Source organism: Carcharhinus amblyrhynchos, chromosome 7 (assembly GCF_965287045.1).
Source record: "Carcharhinus amblyrhynchos chromosome 7, sCarAmb.v2.hapA, whole genome shotgun sequence".
Classification (NCBI taxonomy): domain Eukaryota; kingdom Metazoa; phylum Chordata; class Chondrichthyes; order Carcharhiniformes; family Carcharhinidae; genus Carcharhinus; species Carcharhinus amblyrhynchos.
In genome coordinates, this window is record NC_137330.1 from 110,431,618 (window position 1) to 110,451,115 (window position 19,498).

Below are 19,498 nucleotides of genomic sequence, written 5' to 3' on the forward strand. Positions count from 1 at the left end.
CCTTTTGATAAGGTGCCGCACAAGAGGTTGTTACAGAAGGTTAGGGGGCATGGAGTTGGGGGTAGGGTGTTAGCGTGGATAGAGGATTGGCTGTCAAATAGGAGGCAGAGAGTGGGTGTCAATGGGTGCTATTCGGATTGGCGGTTGGTGACTAGTGGAGTGCCCCAGGCATTGGTGCTGGGGCCTCAGCTATTTACCATTTATATAGAAGATCTGGAGGAGGGAACCAAGTGTAAGGTGTCAAAATTTGCTGATGACATAAAGATTGGTGGAACGGCAAATTGTGCGGAGGGTGTGGAAAGTCTGCAGAGGGATCTAGATAGGCTGGCGAATGGGCGAGGAACTGGCAAATGGAATTTAATGTTGGCAAGTGCGAGGTTGTCCACTTTGGTAGGAATAATGGTAGGAAGGACTAGTACTTACATGGCGAAAAGCTGCAGCATGCTACGGTGCAGAGGGACCTCGGGGTCCTTGTGCATGAGTTGCAAAAACCCAGCCTGCAGGTGCAGCAGGTGGTCAGGAAGGCAAATGGGGTGCTGGCCTTCATAGCGAGGGGGATTGAATATAAAATTAGGGGGGTCTTGCTGCAACTGTACAGGACACTGGTGAAGCCACAGCTGGAGTACTGTGTGCAGTTTTGGTCGCCACACTTACGCAAGGATATTTTGGCCTTGGAGGGAGTGCAGAGGAGGTTCACTAGGCTGATACCAGAGTTGAGGGGGTTGAGCTATGAGGAGAGGCTGAATAAACTAGGCTTGTACTCGTTAGAGTTTAGAAGGATAAGGGGAGATCTCATTGAGACGTACAAGATGATGAATGGGATGGATAGGATAGAGATGGGGAGGCTCTTCCCGCTCAGAAAGGTCAGTAGGACTAGAGGGCACAGCCTCAAGATAAGCGGGGGGGGGGGGCAGTTTAGAACGGAGTTGAGGAGGAACTTCTTCACTCAAAGGGTGGTGAATCTCTGGAATTCTCTGCCCATTGAAGTGGTGGAGGCTGCCTCGCTAAATATATTTAAGACGCGGGTAGATAGGTTTTTGATAGGCAAGGGGATTAAGGGTTATGGGGAGAAGGCGGGAAAGTGGAACTGAGCCACTTCAGATCAGCCATGATCTTATTGAATGGCAGGGCAGGCTCGAAGGGCTAGATGGCCTACTCCTGCTCCTATTTCTTATGTTCTTATGTTCTTAACACTTCCTCCACAATCATCCCCAACACCAGTGCCCACAAGGCTGTGTTCTCAGTCCCCTACTATACCCGTTATACACCCATGACCGCGCAGCCAAATTCCCCTCCAATTCAATTTTCAAGTTTGCTGACAACACCACTGTAGTGGGTCAGATCTCAAACAATGAGACACAGTACAGGAATGAAAGAGAATCTGGTGAACTGGTGCGGCAACAATAATCTCTCCCTCAATGTCAACAAAGCAAAGCAGATTGTCATCGACTTCAGGAAACGTAAAGGAGAACATGCCTCTGTCTACATCAATGGGGATGAAGTAGAAAGGGTCAAGAACTTCAAGCTCAGATCACCAATAACCTGTCCTGATCCTCCCATGCCGAAACTATCATTAAGAAAGCCCAACCGCGCCTCTACTTTCTCAGAAGATTAAGGAAATTTGACATGTCTGCTGCGACTCTCACTGACTTTTACAGATGCACCATAGAAAGCATTCTTTCTGGTTGTATCACAGCTTGGTATGATTCCTGCTCTTCCCAAGATTGCAAGGAACTACAAAAGGTTGTGAATGCAGCCCAATCCATCGACAGACTGGAGGGGCTGATTGTGGACAAGTCCCCAGGACCGGATGGAATGCATCCGAGGGTTCTGAAAGAAATGGCGGAGGTGATAGTGGATGCCTTGGTGGTTATTTTCCAGACGTCGCTGGATTCCGGGGAAGTGCCGGAAGATTGGAAAGCGGCTAATGTTACGCCGTTGTTTAAGAAGGGTGCCAGGCAAAATGCGGGGAATTACAGGCTGGTTAGTTTAACGTCTGTTGTAGGTAAAATGTTAGAATCCGTCATCAAGGAGGAAATAGCGAGGCATCTTGAGGGGAATTGCTTGATAGAGCAGACGCAGCACGGTTTCGTTAAGGGGAAGTCATGTCTGACAAATTTACTGGAGTTCTATGAGGATGTGTCTAGGGCAGTGGATAGAGGATAGCCAGTGGATGTGGTTTTCTTGATTTTCAGAAGGCGTTTGACAAGGTACCTCACAAGAGGTTATTGCAGAAGGTCAGGGGACATGCAGTTGGGGGTAGGGTGTTAGCGTGGATAGAGGATTGGTTGTCAAGTAGGAGGCAGAGAGTGGGTGTCAATGGGTGCTATTCGGATTGGCGGTTGGTGACTAGTGGAGCGCCTCAGGGGTCGGTGCTGGGGCCTCAGCTATTTACCATTTATATAGATGATCTGGAGGAGGGAACTGAGTGTATGGTGTCGAAATTTGCTGGTGACACCAAGATTGGTGGAACGGCAAATTGCGCGGAGGGTGTGGAGAGTCTACAGAAGGATCTAGATAGGCTGGGCGAATGGGCCAGGAACTGGCAAATGGAATTTAATGTTGGCAAGTGCGAGGTGGTCCACTTTGGTAGGAATAATGGTAGGAAGGATTATTACTTACGTGGAGAAAAACTGCAGCAGGCGACGGTGCAGAGGGACCTCGGGGTCCTTGTGCATGAGTCGCAAAAACCCAGCTTGCAGGTGCAGCAGATGGTCAGGAAGGCGAATGGGATGCTGGCCTTCATAGCGAGGGGGATTGAATATAAAAGTAGGGAGGTCTTGCTGCGGCTGTATAGGGCATTGGTGAGGCCGCAGCTGGAGTACTGTGTGCAGTTTTGGTCGCCGCACTTACGCAAGGATATTTTGGCCTTGGAGGGAGTGCAGAGGAGGTTTACTAGGCTGATACCGGAGTTGAGGGGGTTGAGCTATGAGGAGAGGCTGAATAAACTAGGCTTGTACTCGTTAGAGTTTAGAAGAATGAGGGGAGATCTCATTGAGACGTATAAGATGATGAATGGGATGGATAGGATAGAGGTGGAGAGACTCTTCCCGCTCAGAAAGGACAGTAGGACTAGGGGGCACAGCCTCAAGATAAAGGGGAGGCGGTTTAGAACGGAGTTGAGGAGGAACTTCTTCACTCAAAGGGTGGTGAATCTCTGGAATTCTCTGTCCGTTGAAGTGGTGGAGGCTACCTCGCTAAATATTTTTAAGAAGAGGGTTGATGGGTTTTTGATAAGAGAGGGGATTAAGGGTTATGGGGAGAGGGCGGGAATGTGGAACTGAGCCACGACAGATCAGCCATGATCTTATTGAATGGCGGGGCAGGCTGGAAGGGCCAGATGGCCTACTCCTGCTCCTATTTCTTATGTTCTTATGTTCTTATGTACAAAGCAGCCTCCCATCCATCGACTCCGTCTACAATTCCTGCTGCCTCGACAAAGCAGCCAGCATACTTAAGGACCCCATGCAGCCCAGACATTCTCTCTTCCACCTTCTTCCTTTGGGATAAAGACACAAAAGTCTGCGGTCACGTACCAACCGACTCAAGAACAGCTTCTTCCCTGCTGCTGTCAGACTTTTGAATGGACTTACCTTGCACTAAGTTGATCTTTCTCTACACCCTAGCTATGACTGTAACATGACATTCTGCATTAGCTTGTTTCCTTCTCGATGAATGGTATGTTTTGTCTGTAAAGTGCGCAAGAAACGATACTTTTCACTGTACGTTAATACATGTGACAACAATAAATCAAATCAAATCAAAGTACTTATAAGTCAGGTTTCAACTTGGAAAACTGCGACTTCACCTGGCACTTTTCTAAAGCAGCTGATGGGGGAGGGAGTATGTCACTGAATGGATGATCCAGAGACATGGGGGTAATCTCTGGACTCATGTTCAAATCCTACCAAGGCAAATGGTGGAATTCAAATTCAATACAAGTCTGGAATTAAAAGTCTAATGATAACCATGAAAAGTTTTTACTCAGAGGGTAGTAAGGGCGTGTAATGCCCTGCCTGCAGCAGTTGTGGACTCGCCAACTTTAAGGGTGTTCAAATGGTCAGTGGCGTATGGATAACATTGGAATAGTTTAGGTTAGAGGGTCATTAGATTCGTTCCACTGGTTGGAGCAACATAGAGGGCCAAAGGGCCTGTATTGCACTGTAATGTTCTATGTTCTACCTATGTTCTAAATAAACCACTGTGGTATTTTATGAAAACTTATCCGATTCTCAAATGTCCTCACCCAGTCTGGCCAACATGTGACTCTAGACACACAAATGTGGTTGACTCTTAAACGCTCTCCAAAATGGCTGAGCAAGCCACTCGTTTGAGGGCAGCCAGGGATGGGCAATAAACATTGGCATTGCCAGCCAATCCCCACGCCATGAAAGAACAAAAAAAAATTCACCAACTAAATTCACCAGCTAACCGCAGTCTCCTAATGTAATGCATGATGGAACTGTAGGGAAACTTCCAATAAGCTTCGTCAGTGACCACAAGTGGAACCCACAGCCATTTAAATTGGGAACAGAAATAAAGGGTCTCGAGTTCCACTGGGAATAATAACACTAGGAGCACCAGGTTTGTCATTCTGGGATTAATTTCCTTACTTTTGACAAGGTCTTCCCAAGGCCTCAGTAAGTTCACAGAGTCTTTAAAAGGCACAAAGGGTAGAAAGCACAGGGGAACCCAGCACAGCAACAGAAAACTCTCTTTCTGAAAAACTGACCAGACCGAGATGGTATGGTGTAGTGATTAGCACTGCTGCCTCATAGCATCAGGGACCCAGGTTCAATTCTGGCCTTAGGTCTGTGTGGAGTTTGCACATTTTCCCTGTGTCCGCGTGGGTTTCCACCGAGTGCTCCAGTTTCCTCCCACACTCCAAAGATGTGCTGGTTAGGTTGATTGATCATGCTAAATTGACCCTAGCATTTGGGGATTAGAAGGGTAAATATGTGGGGTTACGGGAATAGGGCCTGGGTGGGATTGTGGTCAGTGCAGACTCAGTGGGCCGAATGGTCTCCTCCTCAACAGTAGGGATTCTATGATTTCTATGATTCTATGAAAAAGGTACAGGCAGAATCTAGGCCCAGAATGGTTCCACCCACTTATTTTCCAATCCAAGGCAGTCAATTTACACCAGGTTCACCCAAACTTGAAGCGCAGAAAATGTCATGGGGTATTTTCTGTCTCAAAGTAATTTTATCATTGAAAATATTCACCACATCAATGGCGTTATCACAAAATGGAGCAGGTTTCTCACTCACCATATGAAGACAGGGTAGAATTTGTTCTAACATTCTTTGGGAGCTGACATGTAGGCTCCCTGGTCTCCCTCCACTACTTTTGGGATTTCCTGCCATGAAGGTGATGGCTAATGCATAATATGTCTGCCTGCATACAGACACCTGTATTGGTATTGGTGTGGAAATGACTGGATGCAAGAGACCTCATTACATCCCCAACAGGTGTTGCTAAGACAGCAGATTCACAATTTTGAAGGACAAATAAATGTTTCAATTGATTGCTGGGCACTCATTTACTTGCTGCGTTGTAAGCAAATTTGTGAAAAAAAACCAGAGATTTTCACAGCAAGAGGCTGCTGACTCAGGCTTCCAAGACTTGTTGCAGTCATTTTACACATTTATTTTCACACTAGGCCCCAGTGGAGTCTGGAAACCAGGTCAGTTATTTGGTGACCTTTACTGCCAGAAATTGGGGAGGGTCAGGGTGCAGCTTTGCTAAACAGAACGCCAATCCTGACGCAAAGCCTGCAGCTTACAACATTTAGCAGAACACTTAGGCCAATACAAAGCATCTAAATGCAGCATTCAGTGTTAAATCATGTGACCCTAACCTGAACGACCACCATAAAAATCAACCTGACAACAAACGCAAAACTTTAAAATCATTTCCCTGAGAATGAAATAATAGAGGTTTACTTGGTGAATTGGAATACAAATATAATTCGCATCATCATTTCTGATCTCTTCACCCTTCCTGTCACAACACACATTGGCCACTACCGCTGAAGTCAGCAGCGGTCACGGGTAGTTTTCACATCTGTAGAACAGGCTGTCCACCTCTTGGAACTAAACATGACGTGCCAACTCAGCTGCTGTCTCACAGCAGCAGGCAACGTGGGAACGGACATCCTTACAGAAAAGCGGACTCGTGCTACTCTTTTGTGGTAAGACCACATTTCCACTCATCTTCTGCTTCTAACCCACAACACAACTCGGCCAGCAGCAGAAAAAGCGCATTGCTCAAATGTCACCTCCCATTACCAACAATGGTGACTTGGAAGTACTCTTCCATTAGTCATTTTAAATCCCTCCTGTCACAATACCATGCAAGATATAGGCTGGCAGCAACAAGATATGCTAAAACAAAGCTAATTGTTTTGACGTGAACATGCTGACATAAAATGCATCCATTACTAATATCCAACTCATACTGTTAGCAATGGACCACCATTAACAACTAAGACCCTGGGATATTGTTACTAATCTTCCACTAATACAGCCAATGACTAATATTATTACATGTATACCAACAAATTTAATAGTACGCCCAATATAATATTCCACGAATAGTGACTAATACTGTTACTGATTTTTTTGTTATTCAGTCATCCAGGCATGGACACAACTGGCAAAGCCAAACAGCATTTATTGTCCAGTCCAAATTATCCAGGCAAAGGTGGTGATGAGCCACATTCCTAAACTGCTGCAGTCCATGTGGAGAAGTACCTAGGCTTCCGACTTTATATTTGTGCCATCACGAAGGCCAACTATTTCTGCCTCCATAACACGACCCGACTTTACCTCTGTCTCAGCTCATTTACAGCTTAAACCATCATTCACACCTTAATTAGCTCTAGATTTGGCTATTCCAGTGCATCCCTGGCTGATCTCCCATTTTCTACCCTCCATGAATTTGAGGTTATCCAAAACTCTGCTATCCATGACTTGCTTTTTCATTCAAGGCATATGCACTTCGCAGCTGACCAGCATTCATTCCCCATCTCTAATTGCCCTTGAGAAGGGGCTGATGAGCTGCCTTTTTGAACCACTGCTAACCATGTGCGTATGTTCATAGCTCCTTGAAAGTGGAGTCACAGGTGGACAGAGCGGCGAAGGCAGCATTTGGCATGCTTGGTTTCATCGGTCAGAACATTGAATACAGGAGTTGGAAGGTCTTGTTAAAGTTATACAAGACGTTGGTAAGGCCACACTTGAGATACTGTGTAGAATTTTGGTCACCTTATTATAGAAAGGATATTATTAAACTAAAAAGAGTGCAGAAAAGATTTACTTGGATGTTACCGGGACTTGATGGATTGAGTTATCAGGAGAGGCTGGATAGACTGGGACTTTTTTCTCTGGAGCATAGGAGGCTGAGGGGTGATCTTGTAGAGGTCTATAAAATAATGAGGGGCACAGATCAGCTAGATAGTCAATATCTTTTCCCAAAGGTAGGGGAGTCTAAAACTAGAGGGTATTGGTTTAAAGTGAGAGGGGAAGAGATACAAAAGTGTCCAGAGTGGCAATGTTTTCACACAGAGGGTGGTGAATATGTGGAACAAGCTACCAGAGGTAGAAGTAGAGGCTGGTACAATGCTGTCTTTTGAAAAGCATTCAGATTGTTACTTGGGTAAGATGGGTATAGAGGGATATGGGCCAAATGCAGGCCATTGGGATTAGTTTAGGGGTTTAAAAAAAGAAAGGGCGGCATGGGCTGAAGGGCCTCTTTCCATATTGTAAACCTCTATGACGCTATGTGGTGTGGGTACATCCACAGTGCTGTTAGGGAGGGAGTTCCAGGGTTTTTCTCATTACATTTGCTTCTTTTGCAAATCATTTTAAAATCTGTGTCCTTCCATTCTTGAACCTTTTACAAGCAGGAACAGTTTCACCCCAACTACTCTATCCAGTTCTCTCATGTTTTTGAACAACTTTATCAAATCTCTCCAAGGAGAACAATCTCAACCTCTCCAGTCTATACTCATAACTGAAGTTTCTCACCCTGGAACCATTCTTCTGAAGCTGTTCTGCACTCTCTCCAATGGGAAGACATCCTTCCGATAGGGTGGTGTCCAGAACCGTACATAAGTATTCTGGCTGAGGTCTAACTAGTGTCCTGTAGAAATTTAGCATAACTTCCTTGTTCTTGGGTGGTATGGTGGCACAGTGGTTAGCAGTTCTGCCTTACAGCTCCAGGAACTCGGGTTAAATACCGGCCTGAGGTGACTGTGTGGAGTTTGTACATTCTCCCACTGTTTGCGTGGATTTCCTCTGGGTGCTCTGGTTTCCTCCCACAGTCCAAAGATGTGGCGTTTAGGTGGATTGCCCATGCTAAATTGACCCTTAATATCAGGGCGATTGGCAGGGTAAATGTGTGGGGGTAGAGTGTAGGGCCTGAGTAGGATTGCTGTTGGTGCAGGCTCAATGGGCCAAATGGCCTACTTTTGCACTGAAGAATTCTACGATTCTTGTACTCCATTCCCTCATTAATAAAGCCCAGAATATTATATTCTTTATTAATTGCTCTCTCCATCTGTCCTGGCATCTTCAATGATCTCTGCACATATATACCCAGGTCCATCTGCTCCTTCAATCCCTTAAGAATTGATGAAGGCAAGGCAGTCTACATGGGCTTTGACAAGGTCCCTCATGGCTGGGATACAGAGTGAAGTCACATGGGATGCGTGGTGAGCTGGTAAGATGGATACACAACTGGCTTGGTCATAGAAGACACAGAGTAGCAGTGGAAGGGTGTTTTTCTGACTGGAGATTATGACTAGTGGTGTTCCGCAGTGTTGGGGCCCCTGTTGTTTGTAATATATATGATTTGGAGGAAATGTCAATGGTCTGATTAGTAAGTTTGTGGCCAGCACAGACTGGGGGAACTGTGGATAGTGAGGAGGATTGTCAAAGGATACAGCAGGATATAGATAGGTTGGAGATGGGCAGAGGAATAGCAGATAGAATTTAATCCAGACGAGGTGATGCATTTTGAAGGTCTAATGCAGGAGGGAAGTGTACAGTAATTGGCAGAACCTTTAAAAGCATGAACATAGAGGGATTTAGGCATACAGGTTCACAGTTCCCTGAAAATGGCAGCACAAGTGGATAAGGTGGTCAAGAAGGTATATGGCATGCTTACCTTCATCAGTCGGGACACAGAAAATTGGCAAGTCATTTTGTAGTTGCATAAAACTTTAGTTAAGCCAGAAGTGGAATATTGCATACATTTCTGGTTATCACACTACCAGAAGGATGTGGAGGCTTTGGCGAGGGTATAGAAAAAGTTTTCCAGGATATTGCCTGGTTTGGAGAGTATTAACCACAAAGAGATGAGACAAACTTGGTTTGTTTGTACTTGAACTTTGGAAACTGAGGGGTGACTAAGGGGTGATAAGTGCCTGGAATGTGTTGCCAGAGGTAGAAGCAGATACAATAGCAACATTTAAGAGGCACCTTGACAGATAAACAAATATGATGTGAAGATGCCAGCGTTGGACTGGGATAAACACAGTAGGAAGTCTCACAACACCAGGTTAAAGTTCAACAGGTTTATTTGGTAGTAAACGCAGATCCAAACACAGATTTTATTTTTATCATAAATTGGAGGGGAGAAGAATCTCTTAGTTTTCTCCCAGTCAAAATCATCAAGGCATCACAGCTTCCCTAAAGTAATTTGTACTGAGCCATCTTGCATTCAATGTGAACGTTCTATTCAAATACATTAACTTTCAAACTGTGCATCTAACAGGTAATGCTGTGATACAAACAGAACAATTGTGCCTACATCCTGTTTAAGGAACAGGAGTAGATCAAATTAGCCTCTTGAGGACGTCTCCCCATTCAGTTCAGTCACGGCTAATCTGTACGTCAATCCCATTTCCCTGCCTTTGAGCCACTTCACTTGATATCCTTACCTATCGACTGCAGTGTTATTTTTACTCTAGTTATATTCACTCTTATCGGAGATCTAATCGGAAAGAAGCTGGAGCTCAACTGGATGTGCCGACTTCGAGCTGAACTGCCCATAATGTCTGACAACCTGGGTACAGTAACATTGTAATTATATTGCTGGAATACTAGGGTCCTGAATTCATAACCTGGAAACCTGGATTAAAATCGCACCACAGTAGCAGGGGAATTTAAATGAATCAAATAAACCTCAAATTAACCACATACTCTAGCAAAAATAGGAAGACAGATTATTACTTGAATGGGTGTAAATTGAGAGTGGTGGATACTTAGCGAGACCTTGGTGTCCTCATGCAGTCGCCGAAAGTAAGTGTGCAGATACAGCAGGCAGTAAAGGCAGCAAGTGGTATGTTTGGCTTCATTGCGAGAGGATTTGAGTATAGGAATACGGAGATTTTACTGCAATTGTACAGGACGTTGGTGAGGCCACACCTGGAGTATTGTGCACATCTTATGAGGAAAGACCAAATTGATTAGAATTGTACTCATTGGAGTTTAGAAGAGCAAGTGGGAATCCCACAGAATTTTATAAAATTCTAACAGGATTAAACAGGGTAGATTCAGAAATAATGTTCCCAATGGTGTGGGAGTCCAGAACTAGGGGTAATTCTTTTAGGACTGAGGTGAGGAGAAATTTCTTCAACCTCAGAATGGTGAATCTGCGGAACTTTTTATCACAGAAAATAGTTGAAGCCAAAACATTGAGTGATTTCCAGAAGAAATTAGATACAGCTCTTGGGGGTGAGGGGGGTGAGGGGGGTGAGGGGGGTGAGGGGGGTGAGGGGGGTGAGGGGGGTGAGGGGTTGCTACACGTGACTGCAGGTGTACAGCAAGGTGTTTGATTCTCAGCTGACTCTGAAATGGCCTCCCAAGCTATAAAAGCTAGTACTTTATATCAAAGTACTACAGAACAGTCTAATTAGAATGAAACTGGATGGCTCACGTGGATACATCAAAGGCATATTCTGTCCAGCCCTGTCAACCCAGCAAAGTCTTCCTCATTAACATCTGAGTACTTGTTATATTCACAGAATCGTATCTATCAATGTTGTAGATTCCCTCTTGACAATCCCTGGTGTTGATGGGTCTTACTTACCAAAGGTGGTGTGATGCAGTGATAACAGGCAGGAGGGAAGTCCTGGGAGTCTTAAACAGTGACTCTGGACCACATGAAGTCTGATGGCATGAAGTGAAATATGGACAAGGAAGCATCCTGTTACAGCTACTGTAAGACACCAAGGGCAGGAGATGTACTTTGGGTGACCAGGAACATCTATCAACAAGAGTACTACTGCTGACCATGTTGGTTGCGTGTTGAAGGACATATCTGTCAGACTTGGCCTGAGCTAAATGATGAAAGAACCATCACAAGGGAAAACTATACTTGACCTGTGTCACAGATGTATCTGCCCATGACAGTACTGGCAGAAGTGATCATTGCCCAGTTCTCCTGCTGATGAAGCCTCTCTCCCCCGACCCCAGTAATTTACCCCATGAATCCCTCTAACCTACATATTTTGCAACAATAAGGAGCAATTTAGCGTGGTTAATCCATTTAACCCTGCACATCTTCGGACTGTGGGAGGAAACTGGAACACCTGGAGGAAGCCCACACAGAGAGAACGCGCAAACTCCGCACAGACAGCCATTCAAGACCGGAATCAAATCTGGATCTGCATCCCTGGCGCTGTGAGGCAACATTGCTTGCCACCTTGCCACCCACACATACTACAAAGGAAGATGGTTGTGGTTGCTTTTTTGGGTGCTTATTTTTATTCCAACCAAAAAACCCAATTCAAATTGAATCCAATGCATGGTCCCCACTTGAGGGACACACAAGATCCAAGTTGACAAGATTAGACATCTCATTTCATCTTGGACCTGATCAAACAAGATCCAAGCTGGCATAATACCCCCTCCCAAACTTGATCTAACACTTCAACTTAGCCAAAAAGTCGAGATGACTTTGAAAAGTTGCATCAGATAAAGCCTCAGTTTAACCTCAATTGCTACCCTGATCATTTACAACATAGAACATAGAACACTACAGCACAAACAGGCCCTTCAGCCCACAAGTTGCACCGATCATATCCATACCTACCAGGCCATGGAGCTATCTATAACTCCCAATCCCATTAAATCCCAAGTACCCATCCAGAAGTCTTTTAAAAGACCCCAGCGAGTTCACCTCTACCACCACCGATGGCAGCCGATTCCACTCACTCACCACCCTCAGTGAAAAACTTACCCCTGACACCTCCTCTGTACTTGCTCCCCAGCACCTTAAACCTGTGTCCTCTCGTAGCAACCATTTCAGCCCTGGGAAATAGCCTCCGAGAATCCACCCTATCTAAACCTCTCAACATTTTATAAACCTCTATCAGGTCACCTCTCAATCCAGGGAGGAGACCTAGCTTCCTCAACCTATCTTCATAAGGCATGCCTCCCAATCCAGGCAACATCCTTGTAAATCTCCTCTGCACCCTCTCAATAGCTTCCACATCCTTCCTGTAATGAGGCGACCAGAACTGCGCACAGTACTCCAAGCGGGGTCTGACAAGGGTCTTATAAAGTTGCAGCATTACCTCCCGACTCCTAAACTCAATCCCTCAATTAATGAAGGCTAGCACACCAAATGCCTTCTTGACCACATCCTCCACCTGCGAGGCCAATTTAAGAGTCCTATGGACCCGGACCCCAAGGTCCTTCTGCTCCTCAACACTGCTAAGACTCCTACCCTTGATATTGTACTCCTTCATCCCATTGGTCCTGCCAAAATGGACCACTACACATTTATCCGCATTGAAGTCCATCTGCCACTTCTCCGCCCAGTCTTGCATCCTATCTATGTCATGCTGCAACTTCTGTCATCCCTCCAGACTATCCACACCACCACCAACCTTCGTGTCATCAGCAAACTTACTAACCCATCCCTCCACTTCCTCATCCAGATCATTTATGAAAATGACAAACCGCAAGGGTCCTAGAACAGATCCCTGGGGCACTCCACTGGTGACTCCATGCAGAAAAAGACCCATCCGCAACCACTCTGCCTTCTGCAGGCAAGCCAGTTCTGGATCCACAAGGCCAAAGCCCCTTGGATCCCACGCCCTCTCATCTTCTCAAGAAGTCTTGCATGGGGGACCTTATCAAACGCCTTGCTGAAGTCTGTGTAAACCACATCCACCGCTCTTCCTTCGTCAATGTGTTCAGTTACATTTTCAAAGAACTCAACTAGGCTCATAAGGCACAACCTGCCCTTGACAAAGCCGCGCTGACTATTTCTGATCATACTAAACTTCTCTAAATGCTCAAAAATCCTGTCCCTCAGAATCCTCTCCATCAACTTACTAACCACTAAGGTCAGGCTCACCGGTTGGTAATTTCCCGGGCTATCCCTGTTCCCTTTCTTGAAAATAGGAGCCACATCCGCAATTCTCCAAAACCTCTCCCATCTCCAGCGATGGCGCAAAGATCATCGCCAGGGGCTCTGCAATCTCTTCCCTCACCTCCCACAGTAACCTGGGGTACATCCCATCCGGTCCTGGCACTTATCTATCTTGATAGAATTTAAAAGTTCTAACACATCCTCTTTCTTAACGTCCATGTTCACTCTACCTTAGCCTGAACAAACCAGCATTGCAGGCGGCAGCACACTCTCAGTGCAATGGGCTAGCCTCGACACCTGCCTGATCATGGTTTCACCCCTGCCAGGTAAGTGGAGGCCAATCATCTCAACTCCAGGATATTGCTGCACAAGTTACTCAGGGATTGACCCAAACATCTTCATCAATAACCTTCCCTCTATCATAAACTCAGAAGGTGGAGGTGTTCACTGATCGTTGAGATTTTTGTTCCAATTATAATTCTTTAGTTAATGAAGCAATTGGTGACCTAACAACATTCTGGCTGGGTTGCAACAAGGGCTTAATCACTTCCCCTCAACATTCAACAGTAAACAGGACCAGGACTTTGGGCAGGGAGGGGAGGATGAAGTTCTCACTGACAAGGCCAGTGTTTGTTGTCCATTCCAAGTTGCCCTGAGAAGAGTGTGAAAGGCCACCTTCTTGAACTGCTGCAGTGTATGATTTGATCCAAACACATGAGAGGACAGATAAGAGTTGACCTTATTGGTGTGGGACTGGAGTCATATCAATCAACATTTGAGAATCTTTGAGGGGGTCTGAAAGCTTTCTTTGAAGAAAACCCAGAAACGATGCACCAAATTTTGGCAGGTAAAAAGATCATCACAGAATCCCTACAATGCAGAGAGACCATTCAGCCCATGAAGCCTGCATCAACAGCAGTCCCATCAGGTCCTACCTCTGTAACTTCAAGTATTTACCCTACTAAGGACGGCACTGTGGTTGGCACTGCTGCCTCACAGTGCCAATGGACCTGGATTCAATTCCCGGCTGTGTGGAGTCTGTACATTCCCCCATGTCTGCGTGGGTTTCCTCCGGGTGCTCTGGTTTCCTCTCGCTGTCCAAAAGATGTGTTGGTTAGGTGCATTGGCCAGGCTAAATTCTCTCTCAGCGTACGCAAATAGCTGCCAGAGTGTGGCGACTAAGAGATTTTCACAGTAATTTCATTGTAGTATTAATATAAGCCTACTTGTGACACTAATAAGTAAACTTTAAACTACTAATCCCCCTGATACTAAGGGATAAACTAGCATGGCCCATCAACCTAACCCACACATCTTTGGACTGGAGGGAAACCAGAGTGCCTGGTGGAAACCCACGCAGGCACAGGAAGAACGTGCAAACTCCACAGAGATAGTCCTCAAGGCCGGGTTCCTGCTGCTGTGAGGCAGCATTGCTAACCGTTGTGTCAGTGTGCTGCCCCCTATTTAAAATCTATGTTAAACAAATGTCCTGGAGTGGTGGAATATATTAATTTGACCAAATAGTCACATTGCTTCTGGACAACTCACCAGTTCTATTGAGATCAACTGCAGGGTAAATCAAAAATGTATTACTTTGTGTACTCATGTTTCAAAGTATCATTACATTTCTTTGCAAATGTTTCTATCACACGCCTGTTTCATGTGGTTAACAGCATTTCTGCTCACCCCACTTCAATTCGGAAACAAGTTTATCATCTAAATCTGTTTATAAAGCTTTGTTTCCTGTGGCTAAAAATAATCGTTACCACAGCTAAATCCATCAACATTCTTGGGGGGGGGTCATGTTTGACCAGAAGTGGACAAGCCGCATAAATATCTTGACTTTAAGAGCGGGTCAGTACCTGAGTATTCTGTAACAAGTGGCTACCCTTCCAACTCCAAGCTGTCCATCATCATCAAGGAACAAGTCTGGAGTGTGATGTGATACTGTATTTGCCTGGCTGAATGCCGTTCCAACAACATTCAAGAAGGTAGACAAAGCAACCCATTTGATTAGCTCTGCATTCACTTTCTTACACCTTCATTCTTCCAGCCCTCATGCTACAAGATGCACTGCAACAATTTCCCAAGGCCACTTAGGAATAGGAGTAGGTCCTTCATCCAATCGAGCCTGTTCAGCTATTCAATTAGATCATGGCTGATCATCTACCCCTGTGCTATTTTCACTTCAACAGTGCCTTCCAAACTTGTGACCCCTATCACCTGGAGGAATGAAGGCAACAGACAGATGGGAAAACAACCATCTACAAATACCTCTCCAAGTCACACAAAGGGGCAGTGGTATCGTCACTGGCCTAGTAATCCAGAGTTCGAATAGCACCTCTGCAAATGATGAAATTTGAATCAAGGAAAATCTAGAATTAAAAGTCTAATGATGACCATGGTACCATTGTCAATTGTCATTAAAACCCATCTGACTCACTAATGCCCTTCAGGAAAGGAAATCTGTAGTCCTTATCTGGCCTATACGTGACTCCAGATCCATAACAATGTAGTTGTCTCTTAAATGCCCTCAGATATGGGCAATAAATGATGGCCCACTCAGTGACACGCACATCCCATGAATGAATTTTAAAAAATCCTGGCTTGGAACTATAATTGCCATTCCTTCATTGTTCCTGGGTCTACGTCCAAGAACTCCTTCCCAACAGTACGATAGATGTACCTACATAACACAAACTGCAGCAGTTCAACAATGAGGTGCATCAATACCTTCTAGGGCAACTGGAGACAGCAATAAATGTGGGCTTGCTGACAACACCCACATTCCATAAACTATCTCTTCCATTCTGTTTTGAAGCCATTTTGAAGTTAATTCACTCTGAGCTACAAAGCAGGCACTGATGGAATTTGATCTCAGGTAATGTTAACTGTGGCATTCTGCCTGCAGGATCCAAAAATAAAAACATGTTATTCGTTTGCAGATAATTGGTAATTGCACAGCAAAGACGACCACAGGATGGCACGGTGGAAGAGTGATTAGCACTGTTCCCTCATAGCGCCAGCGACCTGGGTTCAATTCCGGCCTCAGGTCACTGTCTGTGTGGAATTTGCACATTCTCCCCATGGCTGTATGGGTTTCCTCCAGGTGTGCTGGTTTCCTCCCACAGTCCAGAAATTTGTGGGTTAGGTTGATTGGCCATTCTAAATTGACCCTAGTGTCAGGGGATTAGCAGAGTAAATATGTGGGGTTGCGGGAGTAGGGCCTGGGCGGGATTGTGCTGGGTGCAGACTTGATGGGCCAAATGGCCTCCTTTTGCACTATAGTGATTCTAATGATTCTAGGATGATGGGGGTGTGAAAGGAAAAGATGTCAGGCTGGTGTTGTAAGAGTGCTCAGGGTTCAGGACTGGAAGCACGTTGTTGCATAGTAAAGGGAGCTTCATTCTGCATTTCATGTTGCTATATATCACTGGCATCTTGAGCCCAAATGAAAATTTCCTACTCCCTAGCACTAATATTCTACAGCTTGTGACGTGCATAAAAATCACAAAATCCTCAAAAATAAAAAATTTTCAATTGAAAAAGGGTAAATCATTATTTCATTTTCAATATTGAAAACCAGTGAACTCAATAGGGGAAATAATTATGAGGAGTTAGTGAACCAGATAGATTATTATTGCTGAAGAGAGCACCACAGGATATCACAGCAATTAAATAATGTCCAGCTTTGGATGCATTTCCCACTCGCCACAATAACATAATTTAACTGAACACCGGTGAGCAGTTGATCGTATGATTTACTTGGCCCCCATATGACTCCACAGAAGACCAGTTGTTCCACAATATGCTCCAGCCCATTAAACTTGTCCATTTTTTATTGACTAGCAAGTACTTTAAATATACTTACAGGGGAGTTACCACCTTCCCAATCATAGCGCAACATGTAACCCAACAGGATGCCATTTATTTCCTCCTCTGGAGGTCCAACCCATTCGACCGTCAATGTGGAATCACTCACTTGTATGCTGACATTATAAGGGGAAGCCGTTGGGACTGGAAAGGAAAGAAATGCATGAGTCACCTTGTTTTCAAACTGCTTGCATGTTACTGAACTTAATACGAAAAAAAAACACAAATCGTGCAGGCAGCATGGCACTATTATCTCAACAGAATATGTGGGGGGGGGAGGTGGGGTGGGTGCGTGGACGAGTAATAGTATTGTTGGTGAAGAAAAGGGAAAAGGGGAATTTGATGAAGCCTAATCTGATTGAACCTTTTAAGGCACAGGATGGTGTCGCATGTTCAATTGAACCAAAACAAAGTGGAACTTTCTAGCTCAACCAATGGTACAGAATGAAAGATAATGGAGGTACAGAGAGGATGCTTCCATTTGCTGATTAGACCGTAGCTAAGGGCCATCAATATAAGATAGTCACCAAGAAATCCAATAGGAAAATCAAAAGATACTTCTTCACCCAATGGCTGGTAAGAAAATGGAACTCGTTACCACACAAAGCAATTGAAGTGAGTGGTACAGTTGCATTTCAGGGAAAACTAGACAAGCATACATGTAGCGGAGAAAGGACTAGAGGGTTACACTGATAGATTTAAAGGATGAAAGGTAGGAGGACCCTTCCAGTACACAGTTACAGTTTTGCCACAAGAAATTACACTTGATAGAACGGGGGCTTTGGGTTCATACAACAACAAGAAGAAGAATGAGGGAAGGGGTTACATAAGAAGTCCGAAACAAGAGCAGGTTATACAGCCACTTGGGTGTGCTCCATCATTTAATAAGATCATGTCTGATCTTTTATCTCAACTCCACTTTTCCATCATGATCCCTCTTGACTATCTTAAAAATCCAAAGATCTGTCAAACTCAACCTTTAAAATCTCCAACAACTGAATATCCACAGCTCCCTGGGGTAGATAATTCCAAAGACTCACAACCCACTGTGAAGAAATTTCTTCTCACTTAAGAGATGAAGCATTCTAGTTCTACACTTACCAGCCTGGGGAAATATCTCCTTAGCATCCGCCTTGCTTTTCAGTCAAAGTACCTCTCATTCTTCTAAACCCCAGAGATTATAAACCCAATCTACTCTATTTTTCCTCAAAGGATAATTCATTGTGTCCTGGAGCCAGACTACTGAACTTGCGCTGCATCCATTCTAAGGCAAATACATCCTTTCATAGGATACAGAAACAAAGCGGCACGCAGAACTCCAGGTATGATATCTTCTAAGACCAGTATAATGACAGCAAGACTTCCTTTTGTACTCAAATCAATCCCTGGGCAATAAAGGCCAATTTACCATATTTCCCTTCCTAATTATTAACTGTAACTGCATGTTGCATTAATACTCAATTTTGAGTTTTTGTACAAATACACCCAAATGCCTCTTGACACCAAAGTTTAATAGTTTCTCACCTTGTAAAACAAATTTTTTTTTTTTACTGTGACTGCCAAAGTGAATAACATCACATTTCTCTGCATTCTGCCTCACCTGTCACCTTCCTGTGCATTTACTGAACATACAATATTTGTATCCCTTCACAGATTGGCGTTTTACTTTTCTTTCTAGCTTTGCATCATTAGTAAGCTTAGATAAATTAGACTCAGCCCCTTCAACCAAGACATTAATATTGATTGCAAAAAGCGGAGGCTCAACAAAAACGTTAGTAGCAACAAGCTATCAATCTGACAGTGACGATTTAATCCTACTGTTTCCTGTCCTTTAATCAATTCTCTATCCACATTAATGTATTACCTCAAATACCATGAGTTCTTATGCTGACAACAGCCTTTCATGTGACACTTTAAAAAAATAGGTTTTGAAAATCCAAATCTTCTACATTCACTGTTTCTTTGTATCTACTTGACTAACTACATGCTGAAAAATTGGAATTATCTGACGGAATTATCTGACATAGTCTATCGCAACTAAGGTATTGGTCAACTTTAAGTCTCACTTTCTCCTGTACATTTACTTCTCTATTACTAATTTATTTTTAATTTTAAGTTCCTCGCTCTCTTTGGATTTATGGCAAGTAAAAAAAAATCTAGTTTCTATTATTTCCTTCTTCCCCATTGTAATACCTCCTGTCTCAGTCTCAAAATGCTTACTTTCACTGCTTTCTAA

At 44.4% G+C, this 19,498-nt stretch overlaps 1 protein-coding gene across 1 annotated transcript in view; it reads right to left on the bottom strand.

The window, feature by feature from the left end:
- The window catches only part of mertka (c-mer proto-oncogene tyrosine kinase a), a 127,330-nt gene that overhangs the window by 46,117 nt on the left and 61,715 nt on the right, over window positions 1-19,498 (bottom strand). Inside the window, exon 8 of the mRNA XM_080193392.1 lies at window positions 17,261-17,406. Coding sequence (XP_080049518.1) covers window positions 17,261-17,406 — 146 coding nt within the window. The remainder of the gene's footprint in view (window positions 1-17,260; window positions 17,407-19,498) is intronic.